Consider the following 15838-nt stretch of genomic DNA (forward strand, 5'->3'; position numbering starts at 1 on the left):
GCTCGTTGTTTTACGCCGGGGTTTGGCTGCGCAAAGACTCGTTTTATAGGTAGCGTACTGTGTTTTCGGAGTTCATTTTTGAATAGAATCGGAGCGTGTTTTTCGGAGTTTATTTTGTAGCGTAGGCTACACTGGCCGAGGTTGAGCAGTTTCGCGTGGCTTCTGGCGAGCCGTGCTGCGTCACACGTGTCAGTCCCCGATGCACGCGCCGCGCGCATGGACCCGCTCGAGATCATGGCTCGCGCTGTCCGGTTGTTCTGGGCGGCAGCTTGGTTGCTTGATACATAACACGGCGCACAGCTGGCCAAACCAACGACGGGCATCTGGCACGCCCCAGCGGAGAATTAATTTGGACCATCTGGGGATCTTTTGACGTGCAACCGAAGGCTCGGTTACACGGCGCCTCCTCCGCAATAAGAAGAGCGGAGAAGCTTAACTCATCGGATCCCGAAGTAGTCACATAATCCGTAAACCGTCTGTGTCATTGAAGCAGCAGTAAACATGATAATCAAGCTAGACGTAGACAACCAGGAAAGCTAAGAATAACCAGCTGAACCTAAGCTTACGCTACGTATATCCTGGCATAGCCGAGCTAAGCCACTGCAATTTTTTTACAATGAATTCGGGGTGTTTTTCGGAGCTTTCTTTAATGGTATACAAAATTCGGAGTTTGTCGGCTTCTTCGGTGGTGCGAATTAAATTTAGAAAACAGCAGTTTGCGAATTTAGTAAATCAGCCTTTTCATATGCGAGACTTCGACTGTGGTCGTTAGAGAAGCTACCTCGTTTCTATAATAACGGGATAAGTTCATAAGTTTCAACTAGAAAGGATGACAAACGTAAAGCTTGTTGTAAATTCCGGGGAAATATGAAGACCTGTCGGGCGTTATTACTTCTGGCAGCCCCAAATATTCGGGGTTTTTCGGATAAACCCGAATCGGCAAAAGTTTAAACGGCAAGTGTTCTTCGGATTTCATAGGGTTTATTCGAAAACGCGAAGCCCTAATTATACTGTAGTGGGCTCACGCAAAATGCGGAGCTTACTGCATTCTTAACTTGGTTAAAACTGCAGTTCGAAGCCCCCAGCGCGCACTCGCTCCCTTCCGCCGAGCATTCGCTGCGCTTGCAAGCTTGTGCTTTTCTGGTGACGCAGGTCCACGAAAATAACATGCACACAAAATCAATAAAAGACAAAGTTCCCGGGGCGCGCAAAATACGCATGCCTCGAGAGTCGAGGCACAGAGAACGTATACCAGCCCCAACAGTCGGATGCGCAGTGGTGACCCGGAGGCTAGAAACCTCGCGCTGCAGGCAGACCTTGCACTGCGGTCGTCACCGGTCACTGAATATAAGTACAATAGCGCAATGTGCTGAATGTACTTGGCACGCTACACCTATGTCGATACCTGTGGGCGGAATGTTTCTGTATTTCGTTAAACTCCTACGCATCCGAAGCTCTGTTCGACTAAACATGAAAGGAACCGCGGCGCAAAAGGACACACACACAAGTAGAACAGCGACACGTGCACAGCGCTGTCTGTCCTCTGCTTGCTTTCCTTGGGTCCTCTTGCGCCGTTTTTCCTTGTATGAACGGTCTTTGACAAAAGTTCACAACCAACCAAGCCTCTCCGGCCAGGTCGGTGAGGACTCCGAACTTGCTACAAAGACTGTGCACTATGCACCGACGGGCCCACCTTCAAACTTTACCACAGTTCGACTAAACATCTGTTGGACAAAGAGTCAATCATTTGCTAAAGTCCGACGGGGCGGTGTTCGCGAATATAATAGACTCGGAAACCTGATGGGACGCAAGTTCTTGAGGTGGGAATCTCTACGAAGCGTTTTATTAGAGGACAGGGTCTTCAAGTTTCACTCCTTGGCATTGCTTTCAGTCAGGATGGCACGCTGTGCGATTGATTGGGAGCTAGTGCGCCACTTTCTGCGAGAACACCAGTAATGCAGGCGGCTGCTACCTTATACGGAGAAAACTCTGCGAATGACAAGGACTAAAGTATCTAGACTTATGAATTTTCTAACGTTATACTCACATGACGTGACGTGAGCATGTAAAACGTGGTGCTCAGTGGCACCTCATTTCACATCATTTTTCCACTATATTTTATACACCAACTCATGTTTACAAACAAACTGGAGCGCTCCTCGCCGACGCCATCGTAGCCGGGCATGCGCGATGGGGTGTGGGCAAGAAGCTCGCCGCGTCGCCGATAAACAAACCATTGAATTGCGTTGTTGTCGGCGGCGGTGTGAGTCCCCGTGCACTTTTCTGCGTTGGAATTGTTGATTCTACGTCTTCCTGGGCAATGCCTGACTACTTGAGCAGCCTCAGCGAAATTACCGAGGCTCGCTACACCACAAAACTTCGCGTGAATAATGTGACATGCGGCGATTCATTCCGCGTGGACGCCGCAGAGGATACGCTAAAGCCTGATTCGCATGATGAAATTTCGGTCGCAATTTTCAGTCATGACGTCGCTCGGGCTACAACAGCGTGAACCGTTGCTGAGATGTTCAACATCGATACTGAAAATCGCAAGCAGAATTGGACAAAGTGAATGAGGCATAACAAGTCGTTGATGGTCACTGGTAACAACGATTAACATCTCCGCACTCACTTCTTATCGCAAGTATCGGGCCAACATTTGGTCCACGGGCCGGTGTCGTCTAAAAGAGCAGACGACGAGCAGAAGCGTTTGAAAGAGCAGACGACAGTTCGAGCAATCAGGCGGCCGTTCGATCTTGAAGACGCAGTGAACGTCCGCATGCAGGCGGTCCCAACAACTTTTCGGTATTCCCGCTTTCATGACGGAACAAAACAAATATATCTGATGACAACAAGTATCCGTGAATTTAACCCAAACTGCTTCCCGCCCAAGCAATCGTGGTCCGACGGCGACTGGTTTTCCATTTTCACGGCACATATCCACGTTCTCGGACGAACCGAGCACATGAAAACTGATCTTCAAACCTTTCTCGACTCTTTTGGTACAGCCCCAGCCGCGGCGTTTTGACGAGAAGGCAAGTTTTTGTCAGTTTTTTTTTTAATACAACGCTAGAATACACGTCTCACATAGGGACTTCCGCCTTCAGTCCCTGACCGGAAGTGCGCCCGACGCGCGACCACCGCGCCGTGACGTAACAGAGATGAGTTCGTTGGTTCGTGTATTGCCAGAACATAATTTTGGCGACATATTCACCTATACATGAACTCATCTCTGTTAAGTAACGGCGCGGTGGTGGCGCGTCGGGCGTAACAGAGATGCTCCTTAAAACAAAAACCAAAAGGCTCCTTAAAACCAAAACCGACAGACTCCACACGTAACCAGTAACAAAAAAGAACAGGCCACAACGGGTCGACAAAGGACGTAAGAGGAAAAACCCGAACAGCGAACTTTTCCCTACACTTGGCAAGGTCAAACTTTGTACCTACAAGTTGCCTCAAGCTTGAAACACAAAAGTTTATCCCAAGCTTGAAACACAAAAGTTTATCCCAAGCTTGAAACACAAAAGCACTAATCACAAACGAGCGTGTTGGGGACGAATTAAGTAAGTGCTTATACTTCCTGTTTACACGTCTAAGAAACTAGGGAGTTTTGTGTATTGTTCCAATAATTCCTGTAAGGATACCCGATACTCCTCTGTCGTCTTAGTGCATGCGTAGTATCGTTATTGGGTATCGTTACCGAGCACAAAAACCGTCTACAAGAACTCCCTACCGTTTATCGTTTTTCTAGTGAAATTAAAGACGACGTTGGCAAGGAGAAGCAAGCTAACTAATCTCGAAGGGAAGGGAAACAGAGGTCGTCTTCGCTCCTTCAGCTCCCCTTGATAACCGGTGATTTCTTCAAGCAGACAGAGCCAGTGAGGACGCCTTCAGCGAACATCAAACATAGTCTTTGAGATGAATAGAGGCAGGTTCTTAATTTTGTTTTCGTTACAAAAGAAAGGTCATTTTGGAACAAGGTCTGGTGGGAAATGCAAGAAGGGAGGTTGGGTAAACAGCTCGTCCACACTTCTAGACGGGGAACACAGCCTGTCATAAAAACTGGACATGTCAGGCTCTAAAGAGCGTGGGAAAGTAAAAGCTCTTTAGTGAACCGACGATACGTGCCCCAGAACAGCACGGCGACGTGCATGAAAAAAGTTTAAAAAAACGCGGCAAGCCCGGTTCAATAGTTTTCCATGTTTTAAAAATAACAGGCTTATTCTGCTCTTTGCGCACCTCGTGTGTTTGTTTACCCCTCAGACGCTCTGACGTACCTCTATTTACACCTGGTTTTGACCAATGACGGCGCGCGCTTTTCTGTCTCGTCTTCGCGCGTTCTGTGAGCTCCCTTTATGTTTCCCGCTGATTGTTGTGCCACTCTTCGTATTTACTTCTTTTCAATAAGTCACGATAACGTTCGCAAGCGTGGAAGACAAGTTTTGGTACCCCTACTTGCACGTCGTACAAACACTTACTTCGAATTTGACTTCGACCTCGACCGCGCACCTTGTTTCTCATTGGTAGCCTGCTTGCAACAGCAGGATGACGGTGATGACAACGCAATCGCGGTCTGCTTGTGGTCCTGTGTGCGACGGACATGTTAGGAACGCGGACGTGGGCGACAAACCGTGATGCCAATCGGCTGCTTCCTCACATTTTTAAAATTATCATAATTCTCCGGCATATGGATAAAGCCCGTAATCTTCCGTGATTTTTCTAGAATAGCGTCAAGCCTTCCCGAGATCTTAGATGCTAAATAGCGTTTGAAAAAATCCGGAAGCGGCCGAAACAGATCAAATCCGGCGCACGCTTTTTCGTGTGGACGGATAAAAACGAGCGTATGCCGCATATTACCAGCATCATAGAATATCTGTAAGCATTATATTAAGCGAGAGCGAGAAAACCAACATTGTATAGTCCAGTTAAGGTCGCACCAGTACTCGCGTAAAAGCTCCGGGAAGACGGTTTTATTTGTGTTTCCTTGAGGGGTGCGCGCACGCACGCGCTTACAAAAGACAAAAACATGGTCGCACGGACACACGCAGATGCAATCAACGCGAAGAAAAACCCTCCCGTGGCAGAATAGCACACTGGCAAAACGACACCTTCCCCGGCCCCCCACACACAATGACACACACAGACACACACACCGAAAGGAGGAGCCGCCAAGCCGCGCCGCGTAAACGGAACCCCACGGCCATGCAGGAGGCTCAAACGTCTGCCGCGCACAGACAAAGCCCCCCTAACGTTCGCTAAGCTGCACATGTACTACGCGACGCGGGTACGCACGCCCGCAGTATCGGGGCAAGGGAGCCGGAGGTCCGCCAAACTCGTTGGAGTCGCCGCTGAGTCTGTGCCGGTTCAAACATCCCCCCCCTCCCCCCCAATCCCCATCTGGGAAGCGCTGGTGCCGCTTCGTCTGCAATACACAGTCCCCTCCCCATTTCCGATTTCGCGCTTAAGCCGCGCACAGTCGCACACGCAAAATGTCACATCCTCTCTCAAAGTCCTCCAAAGCAAACGCCCCCTGCAGTTGCTTCCCCAAACGTTACCAGACCACCCCTACGAATCTCGTTCTACGCTCTAACAGAAGTTCCTTCCAAGTTTCTGCTCCGTCTGCACTCTATACTAACCGCCGCAGCATGTTTGTGCGTGTAAGGGCACCAACATGCTGCAGACACTTCCAAATGTCAAGTCGGCTATCAGTCGCGAAGAGTACGGACACGCAAGCAAACCCATAACGACATCTCCTGAGTCCTGACTCCTAGTTCACGAACTCAGTCCCCATCACATCACAAATTCAGTTCACGAATTCATTCACCATCACATCACGTATACGCCAGAGTCACGAAGTCCTTCACTACTGCATCACGGGTGCGTCAGAGTTCACGAGGTCACTCCCCGTCACATCACGGCTCCTTCCGAGTTCATGAAGTCAGTCCCCTTCGCATCACGACTCGTTCCGCATTCACGAAGTCACATCCCCTTCACATCACGGGTTCTTTCGCGTTCACGGAGTCACGCCCATTCACATCACGACTCCTTCCGTGTTCACGAAGTCACATCCCCTTCACATCACGGGTTCTTTCGCGTTCACGGAGTCACGCCCATTCACATCACGACTCCTTCCGCGTTCACGAAGTCACATCCCCTTCACATCACGACTTCGTCCGAGTTCACGAAGTCATTCACAGCCCTTCACCATGACGCGGTGAGCGTGAGTGAGTGTGAGTGAGCGAGTTCGTGAGTGACTTCGCCGAGGTATGCACGGGAGCGTGGAGAGCGAGATGCGCATACGTTCTTTCGGATGTGAAACGCCCATACCGCTAGGATTTATGATGATACTGTAGGCGCACTGTGTAATGCAAATGAGCGGAGTAGAATGTGTTCTTTCTATTAAAGTATTTGGTGGCGATTTCGCTAACTGGACTATCCTTCTTACCTTTCGCACTTCCCACATATCCTTGCTACGTAAAGTCATCTGTGATAACTGTTCCCATCTGCTTCATTGGCTCATCCCTTCGATCTTTTTACCCCCCCCCCCCCCACCCCACCTCTCAGATGTGATGATAAAGTGCTGCTCCAACTTAGTGTTATCAGTCTCACGATTCGACTTCAGGCGTTTCCAAATTGTCTCGATTGCCTTTCTATCGTTTTATTTACTTTAAATATCTATGGTGTACGCTCTCGACCACATTATTGCAGTGCATGAACCAGGGAAAAAAAAAACGAGTGTGAAACAATTATGAAATCACAGTCGATCTTGGCCATCTCTTTCAGGCTCTAAGTAAGAGTTTCGGTTTCTTTGATTCCTGCTAGTTGCCGCTCGTTGCCGCTCGTTGTATTTTGTAAAGAAATATTAATTTGGAATTGCTGAAAATTATCGGAAATATTAATTTCCGACCCATAAAAACCATAAAAACTTAACCACGAGTAGTCATTTGACACTTATTCAAAGGTATGTATGTACATACAATTGAAGGGTCCCATGTTCTTACCCTGGCAAGCATGGCCGCGTACGTTGCGTCTGCGCGCCACGGCAAAGGCAGGGCCCAGTTCTTCAAGGGATCTGCTTCACTGTCCAACAAATCGCCAAGAAAGATAAAAAAAAGAAAGGAACAAATTCAGATTTGCGCTCAAACACTCTTCTTTGATTCACAATGTATTTTGCTTTCTGTAAGCGTGCCTCCCTTCATTTTAATGAGGACAGTCAGGCAAAGTTTAACAAACACAATCTTACCTTAGTTATAGGGGCCGTACAACGATATTTGCCTAGAATGTTTTTCACTTTGCACTAGCTTACTGGAACTAGTGGGACCCAAGTATACTGGCATAACGCCACTGACCAAGAAACTCATTTGTTACGGAGTAATTTCAAGGAAAAAAGCGAGAGTTTTCTTTCCTGTGCTTTGCCAACCCTAGCGCGTGTCTATGATCCACATTTACGGCGTATAATCGGCTCCAGATCACGTGGCCGCTTGTTTTGACTGCGAGTTGAGGGATGAACGCTGCTCGCTATTCTTTATTATTTTTTTCCTGCGACTTCTATTGAGTGTGGTGAAAAACGAACTCTTTTTTTCATGGGCCTTTAACGTCAGGGAATCGTTCTAAGCGGTATTTGCGCAAAGAACAAAAATCGTTGCCATCGCCCCTTTAACTTTCATCCGCAGCACCTCAGCGCAGCATATATTGAAACAAGTTGCCCAAACCACTACTTCGAAAGTGCCCGAAAGTGATCAAACCTCCTGGACAGCCTCAGAAGGCAAGTCGACATTCCTCTCCGACCTTTGGGGGCTCCAAAGAAACTGCGTCTCTTCCTTCCAGATTCCGCAGTCTTCTATACTTCTTTGCACCCCGAAAGTACACTGGACGGTCGACGTTCTGGCTTAACTGTTGATGTATCACTGAGCATTGCAAAGGTCCGGTCTATTTTGGGTAATTATAGTCGCACTGCTAGCGTGACATCGATGAAAAACACTACTTCTTTCCACCCAGCCTGGCACACCTCCGCAGAATTTCTAGAGTTCGTCTTTTTCGCACATTTTTTTTATCACAGCACTCTACTCAGAAATCAGGTGATAACGCCACCATCATTTCCGTGCGTCTGGATCACCTTTTCACCTTTACCAAAGTAGGCGTCCCCTTTTGCCATTATAAACAACTTTTTTTTTTGCATAGAAATTCGATTGAATGGAATCATCTATACCTGCATCGCTTGTACATCAGTTGTTGCTTGTGTTCTTTTATGTTCAAGTTTTGGCAAAACATGCATTCCCCGTTGCTTAATTGTTCTACATTTTCCACTGTTATTCGGTTTGTTTTCTCTCCACTCCCCTTTGTAATACCTCTGACCCCGAGGCTAAACTAAACAAATAAATGAATGCAGCTGTATTTCGGTCTATGTATCAAACCGTCAAATACAGAATTGCGTTTTGTGAGGGACGCGGCGGATGCCGACTCCAGTCTCAGACTTCCAGGCACGCCACACCGTGAGTCTACTCAATTTCACGTGAAGTCCGACCCGCAAACCGACGCCACAATCAGATGGGGCCAACCGGGCAGCGCCAAAACCGTCACGGCGCCCGTGCATAGTGAGTGCCTTCGCTGTAACCGACCAAATCAACCGCGCATAGTGAGTGCGCCGTAGAGCACTTATAATCTACGCCAGAGGTTCAGCTGGCGCCAGTGTCTATACGACTTGCAGGATGCAAATTGAAACAGATAGCAACCAAGCTACTTTTGCAGTGCTCCTTTCTAGTCCTATGCGGAAAACGCGTGCATTTTGTCTCTTCGCCGGATAATAAACAGGAATCATCTTTATTTATTGGTTCGTAGCGAATACTAGGTGACTTTATTCACTTTGTGAAAGTTTAATTGCTCTAGTTAGCTCATTTTTCCTTCATCGGTGAAAGATGCTAATCTTTCAGGCCCATACCTTTGTTCCATAGCAGGTATGTAAAAACGAGCAACGATTCTAAGCAAACTGACAATCGAAAGGAATATAAAGTGTGTGTTCAAGGTTCGTCGGCATTCCGGTGGCGCTTTTATATTGCTAATATGCCAGTTCTGTCAATGTATGAAAACGACCCCGTCGCGCATCCCTACGAGCTGTTAAAAAGAATAAAGTACGCGGGCTATGAAGGGTGTTCCTTTTAATTATTTCCTATGCCGGGCAGCTTTTATCGGGTACCTGTTCTCTGACTTCTCCCTATTTTCAAAGGTTTCGAGCGTGCGGGTGATGTTTTGAACGCAGAACAAACATCTCGCACTGCATGAGCAGAATGAATCAAATGGTACTTATTTATTGCAAATCGGACTATATTACGTGGCTTTCAATTTATTTTGATCGCCTGCATGCACAAGGAGTTACTTATCAGTGTTACTGCGTAGTTCTTGCCGCCTCTCTTGGTTTTCCAAATGTCCTTCGTTCGTTTGGCACGTAAAGCCCCCATGCTGTAAAGCGCCGACGCCGTGTTCGCCCTAACAGTGTCCGACAGTGCACATAAATGCATGCATGAAGAAGCTGTATGAAGCCATGCATTTAAACGAAAAGCACTTTAACTGACCAATATTTTTATTTACGTAATTGAGAAATGTGCCAAGCTACTTACTACGTCAGAGTTTTTCCTAATATATGCTCTTTAAATGAAGCGAAGGGATAAAATTCTCCCGCGATTCCCCTATAAATGCGTTAACGAAAGTCAATTTTCGGCTGGTTGCTGTCTGCCTCAATTTGCGACAGTAATTGAACCTCTAGCGTACATAATACTAACCCTATGCAGTGCGCCGCGTTCCTGCGCTTTTTTTTTTTTTTCTGTGAGTGATTGGTTTAGTCGCAGAAACGCACAAAGACAACGAGCGCTATGACGAAGCACTTTGGGCCCTGCTTGGTCGATTCCAAGCGTCGGCTGCGGTCAGCCTAAAGCGAAAGGGGGTGTAGCGTCGCCACCACCTCCTTTGGTAAATTTTTTTTTTTTTTTTAATCTTTTGCAGTCTCGGAGGCTGGAGACCCCTGTTCTGCCTTTCTGTTCAATTGTTCTCTTTTGTCGTTGTTGTTCTCACACTTGCGTTGCGTGGCCGGCGAAGTTCGCGGTGTGGGAGTTTGGCAGCCGGCCAACTCCTTTCGACCGTGGCCACGGTTAACGGACTAACAAGTAACAACCCATTCACACCGTCAGCACTGCAATCGGCGAGTCAGCCCCGCACTCTTTGGGTCGCGAGCGTGCACGAAGCGGGCGGAGAGTCGCGAACTGATTAACCGCTGGCCATAAAGGTCCCTTAGCTAAAGGTCCAGACAGGTACAAGTTACTCAAACAAAGTAATTAAGTTAAGTTACTGAGTATTAGCCTCAAAAGTAATTTGAGTAGAGTAAAAGTTATACAAATGAAAAGTAATTGAGTAAATTTCTAATTACCGCAAAAAGTAGCAAATTACTTTTGAAGCTACTTTTATATCTAGGCTGTTTCACGTAAGAGTGACAAAAATTCCTAAAAGTAGTGTATTTGAGGTAAACGGTTAATTTTATCGGGACGGCATTACTCGTGGTGGCGGACGTCAGAAAATGCACAATATTATTAATTAGTTCGCTAATTAACTAAAATAACAAAATGACTTTTTAATTAGAGAAAATATACAGACCACTTCAATTAGAAACTTGCTGAGCGTCATCGAAACCCAGACATTTTCAGAAAGACTTTGAGTGCGTGAGAAGCGTAGTAGTACACTAAAGTCACTCGTGGAGCAGGTAAAAGTCTAGTGGTTGCAGTTAGGCGCCCGTGCGATTTTTCGGTCTCTTATCAGAGCCCCAGCCTTGTACCTGCTTTACGAGTGGTAACTTAAGCTCACTACTACGCTTCTCACGCGCTCAAAGTCTTTCTGAAAATTACTGATCTAGTGGTTTTCAATGACGCTCAGCAAGTTTCTAATTGGAATTATATGTATATTTTCACCAATTAGAAAGTTAATGAGTCATTTTAGTTAATTAGCGAACTCATTAGTAAGTATCGCGCATTTTCTGACATCCGCCACCACGAGTAATGCGGTCCCTAGAAAAATATCCTTTTACCTCGAATACACTAATTTTAGGAATTTTGTCATTCTTAGGTATCTTTGTTTATGGTAATAAGAAAGTACCTAGCTTTTTATCCGTTCGCGAAATTCTGCTAGCAAAAATATGAAGCAGTATATGTTATCAAAGATTTTGGTTTTAATAGCTGCATGGTTCTGCTTCTGCGTGCATAATTGTTTTGTACTTTTTTTCTTTTTTGGTCAATGATGTACTGCGGATGTATCATTTCTACTTTGAGTTTAGCACAGCCTCAGCCTGATTTTGCAGATAGTGTTTGCTTATTTACAGTGTTGCGCAAAGTACATCTAAAAAGTACTTGGAGTAAAGTACAAAGTAAATTAGAGGTTATTTACTAAAAGTAAAGTAGTAAGTACAGCGGGTGCAATGTGCATGAAGTAAAGTACTATAAAAACAATGTACTTTCAAAGTAAAGAACAAGTACTTTTTAACACAATCTTTCGTGATGCCCTTTTATCTCCTATACAGTGTTTTTTTGTTTTGTTTTTTTAACTGGCATGCGTTGCTTCAGTGGTAATCAAAAGTGCATCAGTTTTTTTTGTTTTTTTTTTTCGGAAATGGCGGCAAGGATAAAGTCAAGTAGCCACAGAGTTTTACTCTCTCTGACGAACTATTTGACACAATCAACTTATAAGGCACTTATACGTATCGGGCTTATAGCCGCCATTACATGACTCGGAGAAATGACCAGATGACGTCTCGAAAGACGATAGCGCGCTTTCACATGACAATACTCCATTTTTTTTTTTTTATTTTGCAAATTAGGGTAATCTACTTTGAAGTCGGGAGTCGTACTTTCCTCAGAAAGTGCAAGAAAACAATACCTTAGTAAAGTACAAGTGCATGGTCAAAGAATGTACGTCATGTAAAGTACAAGGATTCTAAGCCTACTTGAAGTAGTAAAGTAGTACAGGGTGTCACAAATGAAAATTTACACGGTCTTTTTTACCGCAAAAATAAACTAGGCATCGCAGAACGCTCATTTTCCGCCCAAAGGTAAAGCTAGAGGTCACAACCAGATGCCGAAGTTTCAGCCCGATCCGATAACTTAATCAAAAGTTATAAGTGATTTTCCGAAAATTTCAATGGGAAAATGGACCCCATTTTCGTTCGTTTTCGGTTCCTGGTGCCATAGAGCCCCATGTTTTTGAAAACTCCGTCGGCCGCCATTTTCCCATTGAAATTTTCAGAAAATCATTTATAACTTTTGATTAAGTTATCGGATCGGGTTGAAACTTTGGCATCTGGTTGTGACCTCTAGCGCTACCTTTGGGCGGAGAATGAGCGTTCGGCGATGCCTAGTTTATTTTTGCGGTAAAAAAGACCGTGTAAATTTTCTTTTGTGACACCCTGTACATTAAGTACCATGTACTATCGGGGAAAAATGAAATGCGAACAGAGGAGCGCGTGGCTCGCGGTACAGGCTGCGCCACCTGGAAGTGAGCCTAGGGACGAGGGTGCGTGGCCTACTACGATGTGTTCACGCCACTCGCTCAGCGCTCCTCAAGCTTCGGCAGCGCGCCTCTTAGTGCGCTGAAAGCTATCACCGCTATCTTTGCTGGCTCAGCGCGTGCGGTGCAAAGAAGCTCGCCGCACTCGCCGAGCAGGCCAAGATAGCGGTGACAGCTTTCAGCGCACTGAGAGGCGCACTGCCGAAGCTGGGGGAGCACCAATCGAGGGGCGTGAACACATCGAAGTAGGCCACGCACCCTCGACCCTAGGTTCAATTCCAGGCGGCGCAGCCTGTACCGCGAGCCACGCGCTCCTCTGTTCACATTTCATTTTTCCCCGATAGTACATAGAGTACCTCCCAACACTGCTTGTTGATTATTTTTTTAATGTAAAAACGTTGGGGGAATTACTAAGGTTTCTGGAACGATATTCGAATCTTGGGAGTCCTCCATATTCTGAGTGTTGGGAGCAAAGGCAACGCAAAGTGGTCACCTCTGCGTTGCCCTTTAGCACACGATTGTTCAAATACAGCATAATAAACATGAAGCACCAGATGAGCTTCAGAGCGGGTACTGCATTTTGTAGCCTCTTTTGAGCGAGGATGCAGTATGCACACCTCCTGTAGTGGGCGAGGGTCCCTACGATTAAGGAAAAGCGGGGACAAGTCCTTTTTCCAAATGCGTCAAGTCTCCTTGAGCTCTTTGGGACACAAAGAAAACGCCAGTCTTCGGCGCTAATCCCGCAGTTACTCGGCCTCACTTCCGGCGTGTCTGTCCGCTCCCCGCGCCTCGTGGAAGGGTTGTTGCAGTGGAGGGCTCGTGAAAATTTTAGGGGGTTTTGGACCCTCCAAATTACTCACGCCCCCCCCCCCCCCCCCCCCCCCCGGGCCAACCCCTAGCCTACGCCACATGTTTCCCCCTCTTTGTAAGCATCAGCTAATCTTCCAACATTTTATCTTTTTTTGTGTGCAGGAATGTTTGTTGATAAGCAAACCTACCACTAAAATTCGAAAGTAATTTGTAATTTCAGGAGAAGTTACCCTGAAAAAGTAATGAAACTAAACTAATAATTACCGAAACAAAATTGTAATTAAAAGTTCCTAAACTACTAAAAAAAAAGTAGTTAAACTACAGTAACTTGACTAGAGTAGTTGATCGTGAATAGGGTATTAGAGGCCGCCGTGTCACGCTTCACTTTTCCAGGCTAAATCTAAGCACGGTGCTTAGATAAGCTACTTACTGTTGTGGAACTTTTGGTGGTTTCCGCCCTAATAACTTTTGTCACCATGAGCGGCGCTGATGCAAGTAGGAGTGCAGAAGAGTGAATAGGAACGATATATTAAGGAAAAAATACATGGTGAAATTTTTTATACACGTTAAATAAAGCTGATGCAGCACCCTTCATGTGGTGTTTTATGTATTCCAAAGTAATATGACCCCTAAGACTCAAGCAGACTTGTACCGTACGCATTACAAGTAATCAAATTACTTGTAATCGATTACTTCATGGAGTAATTTTGTAATCAGTTGATTACTTTTATTAGTCAGTAATCACAAGAGTAATCTGATTACTTTTTGAAGTAATGAAATTACTTGCAACCGTTACAATTTGTCCACAAGAACCCCCCCCCCCCCCCCCCCCCGGGCACACGCCTTTTTTTTTATGAAATGACAAAAATAAAATTTGCTTTTTTTTTTTTTTCGAACGAAAAAAAGAAAGGTTTTTGCGGAGCTGTAGGAATCCAGGTCAATCTCTTTCTATGTACAATTTCTGTAAAATGTCCGTTTTTTTTTTTCGTTTTTTTTCGAGCTGGGATTGGGAGTGGGAAGCCCCAGGGAAGCTACAGTCCGTGACAAAGGCCATTCAGGGCGAAGTTTAAGGAAGCAGGATGTAGCTTTGTGAGTCCTTCGTTCAAACTAGCCCCCTCACGCACACACACATAAATAAAATAATACAAAAATCCTGCTTAGGGTACCTACTCGCAGCCAGTAAGAGAACCAGAACCGAAGAATGCCTAAAGCGGAAGCAAAATATAACAAAGGCAGTTGAAATATTTCCCCATTTCCCCTACGTGGTCTTTGTGACAAGCAATGTTTCGAGTTGAGAAGTGGTCGGAGCGATCTCTTCCGCTAATTGATACAACACATGATCCGTTTCAAGTCCTGGAGCTGCTGTTTTTTGTATAACATGCGAGCTCATCCACATGTGAATAATAAAATGAGCGACAACCCTTGCTCAAGCTTAACAGCCCCCCCTCCCCCACACACACACACACTGGCGAACGCCCAAATCATTAAACGTCTTCAAACGAATTCTATACTTGTGTCCGCATTGTGAAGGTGCAACGACCACGAAGAGGGAGCCAGTTTTTCTTCTTCAATACTTGCGCAAATGTGAAATATAGGTTGGAAGTAGTTCATTGTTATGAGCGCTAAAGTTGTGTTTTCACACAATAAAGTAATCGGAAAAGTAACGATTACTTCTTTAAGTAATGTCCAATTACTTTTGACGTCGGGTAATCAAGTAATCTAATCCAATACTTTTGAGCCAAGAGTAAAAGTAATTGTAATCGATTACTTTTTTTTAGTAACGTGTACAAGACTGGACTCAAGTATAAATAACGTTTGCAATTGTCCATCTTTTGAACGGGTCCGGGAGTCTTTGCGGGAGCGCAGACGCATCCAGCGACTTTTTCCACGGTGGCTTCTCCGAACTCGCGTACGTTTGTTTTGCGAGCGATCTCATTTGTTCACTCCTGAAGTTAGCAGCGCGTCCATGGTGTTTTAATCTGTCCCTAGAGGAATCCTTCCCACAGCGTGGCGAAAACATTCCAGGCCAGCTAATCTAAAGACCGTGATCCAAGTTAGCTTGAATAAGAATACAATTCTGCATGAATAACTCACTCGTTTATGCACGGTTTCGAGGCCAAGGTCGGGCATCGGTCCCTGATCCTGGATAGTGCTTCCTTTTCGCGGACTACGATGTCCGGCGTCGAGGCCTCACCCTGCACGCAGCCGTGCAGCGAAGGACGGACCACATGAAGTAACAAAAGTAAGCTGGCAAGCTTGCATGGACGTACACTATAGCCTATCGCCTGCAAAGTTAGTGTTCCGGCGCATCAAGTCACTTTACGATACACGGAGTATATGGGATTCCAGCAAAGGAAGATTAGAACTTGACACCTCCGACAGTAATGACCGAGAGAACTCAGCGTGTCGTTGTTTCTTTGAAGCATGTACGCTTGTCACATTGTCCTACTAAATTGTTGAGCCATTTTAATGCGCCGAGAAAGTGAGG

General features: G+C 45.9%; 1 protein-coding gene across 1 annotated transcript in view; it reads right to left on the minus strand.

Moving 5' to 3' along the window:
- LOC115331402 (alpha-L-iduronidase) overlaps positions 1–15838 on the minus strand; it is a 148942-nt gene that overhangs the window by 14863 nt on the left and 118241 nt on the right. Inside the window, exons 6-7 of the mRNA XM_042287436.1 lie at positions 15445–15545; positions 7002–7080 (exon numbers count right to left, since the gene is read on the minus strand). Of these exons, the coding sequence (XP_042143370.1) occupies positions 7002–7080; positions 15445–15545 (180 nt within the window). The remainder of the gene's footprint in view (positions 1–7001; positions 7081–15444; positions 15546–15838) is intronic.

Source organism: Ixodes scapularis, unplaced genomic scaffold (assembly GCF_016920785.2).
Source record: "Ixodes scapularis isolate PalLabHiFi unplaced genomic scaffold, ASM1692078v2 PGA_scaffold9__187_contigs__length_104089568, whole genome shotgun sequence".
NCBI classification, from domain to species: domain Eukaryota; kingdom Metazoa; phylum Arthropoda; class Arachnida; order Ixodida; family Ixodidae; genus Ixodes; species Ixodes scapularis.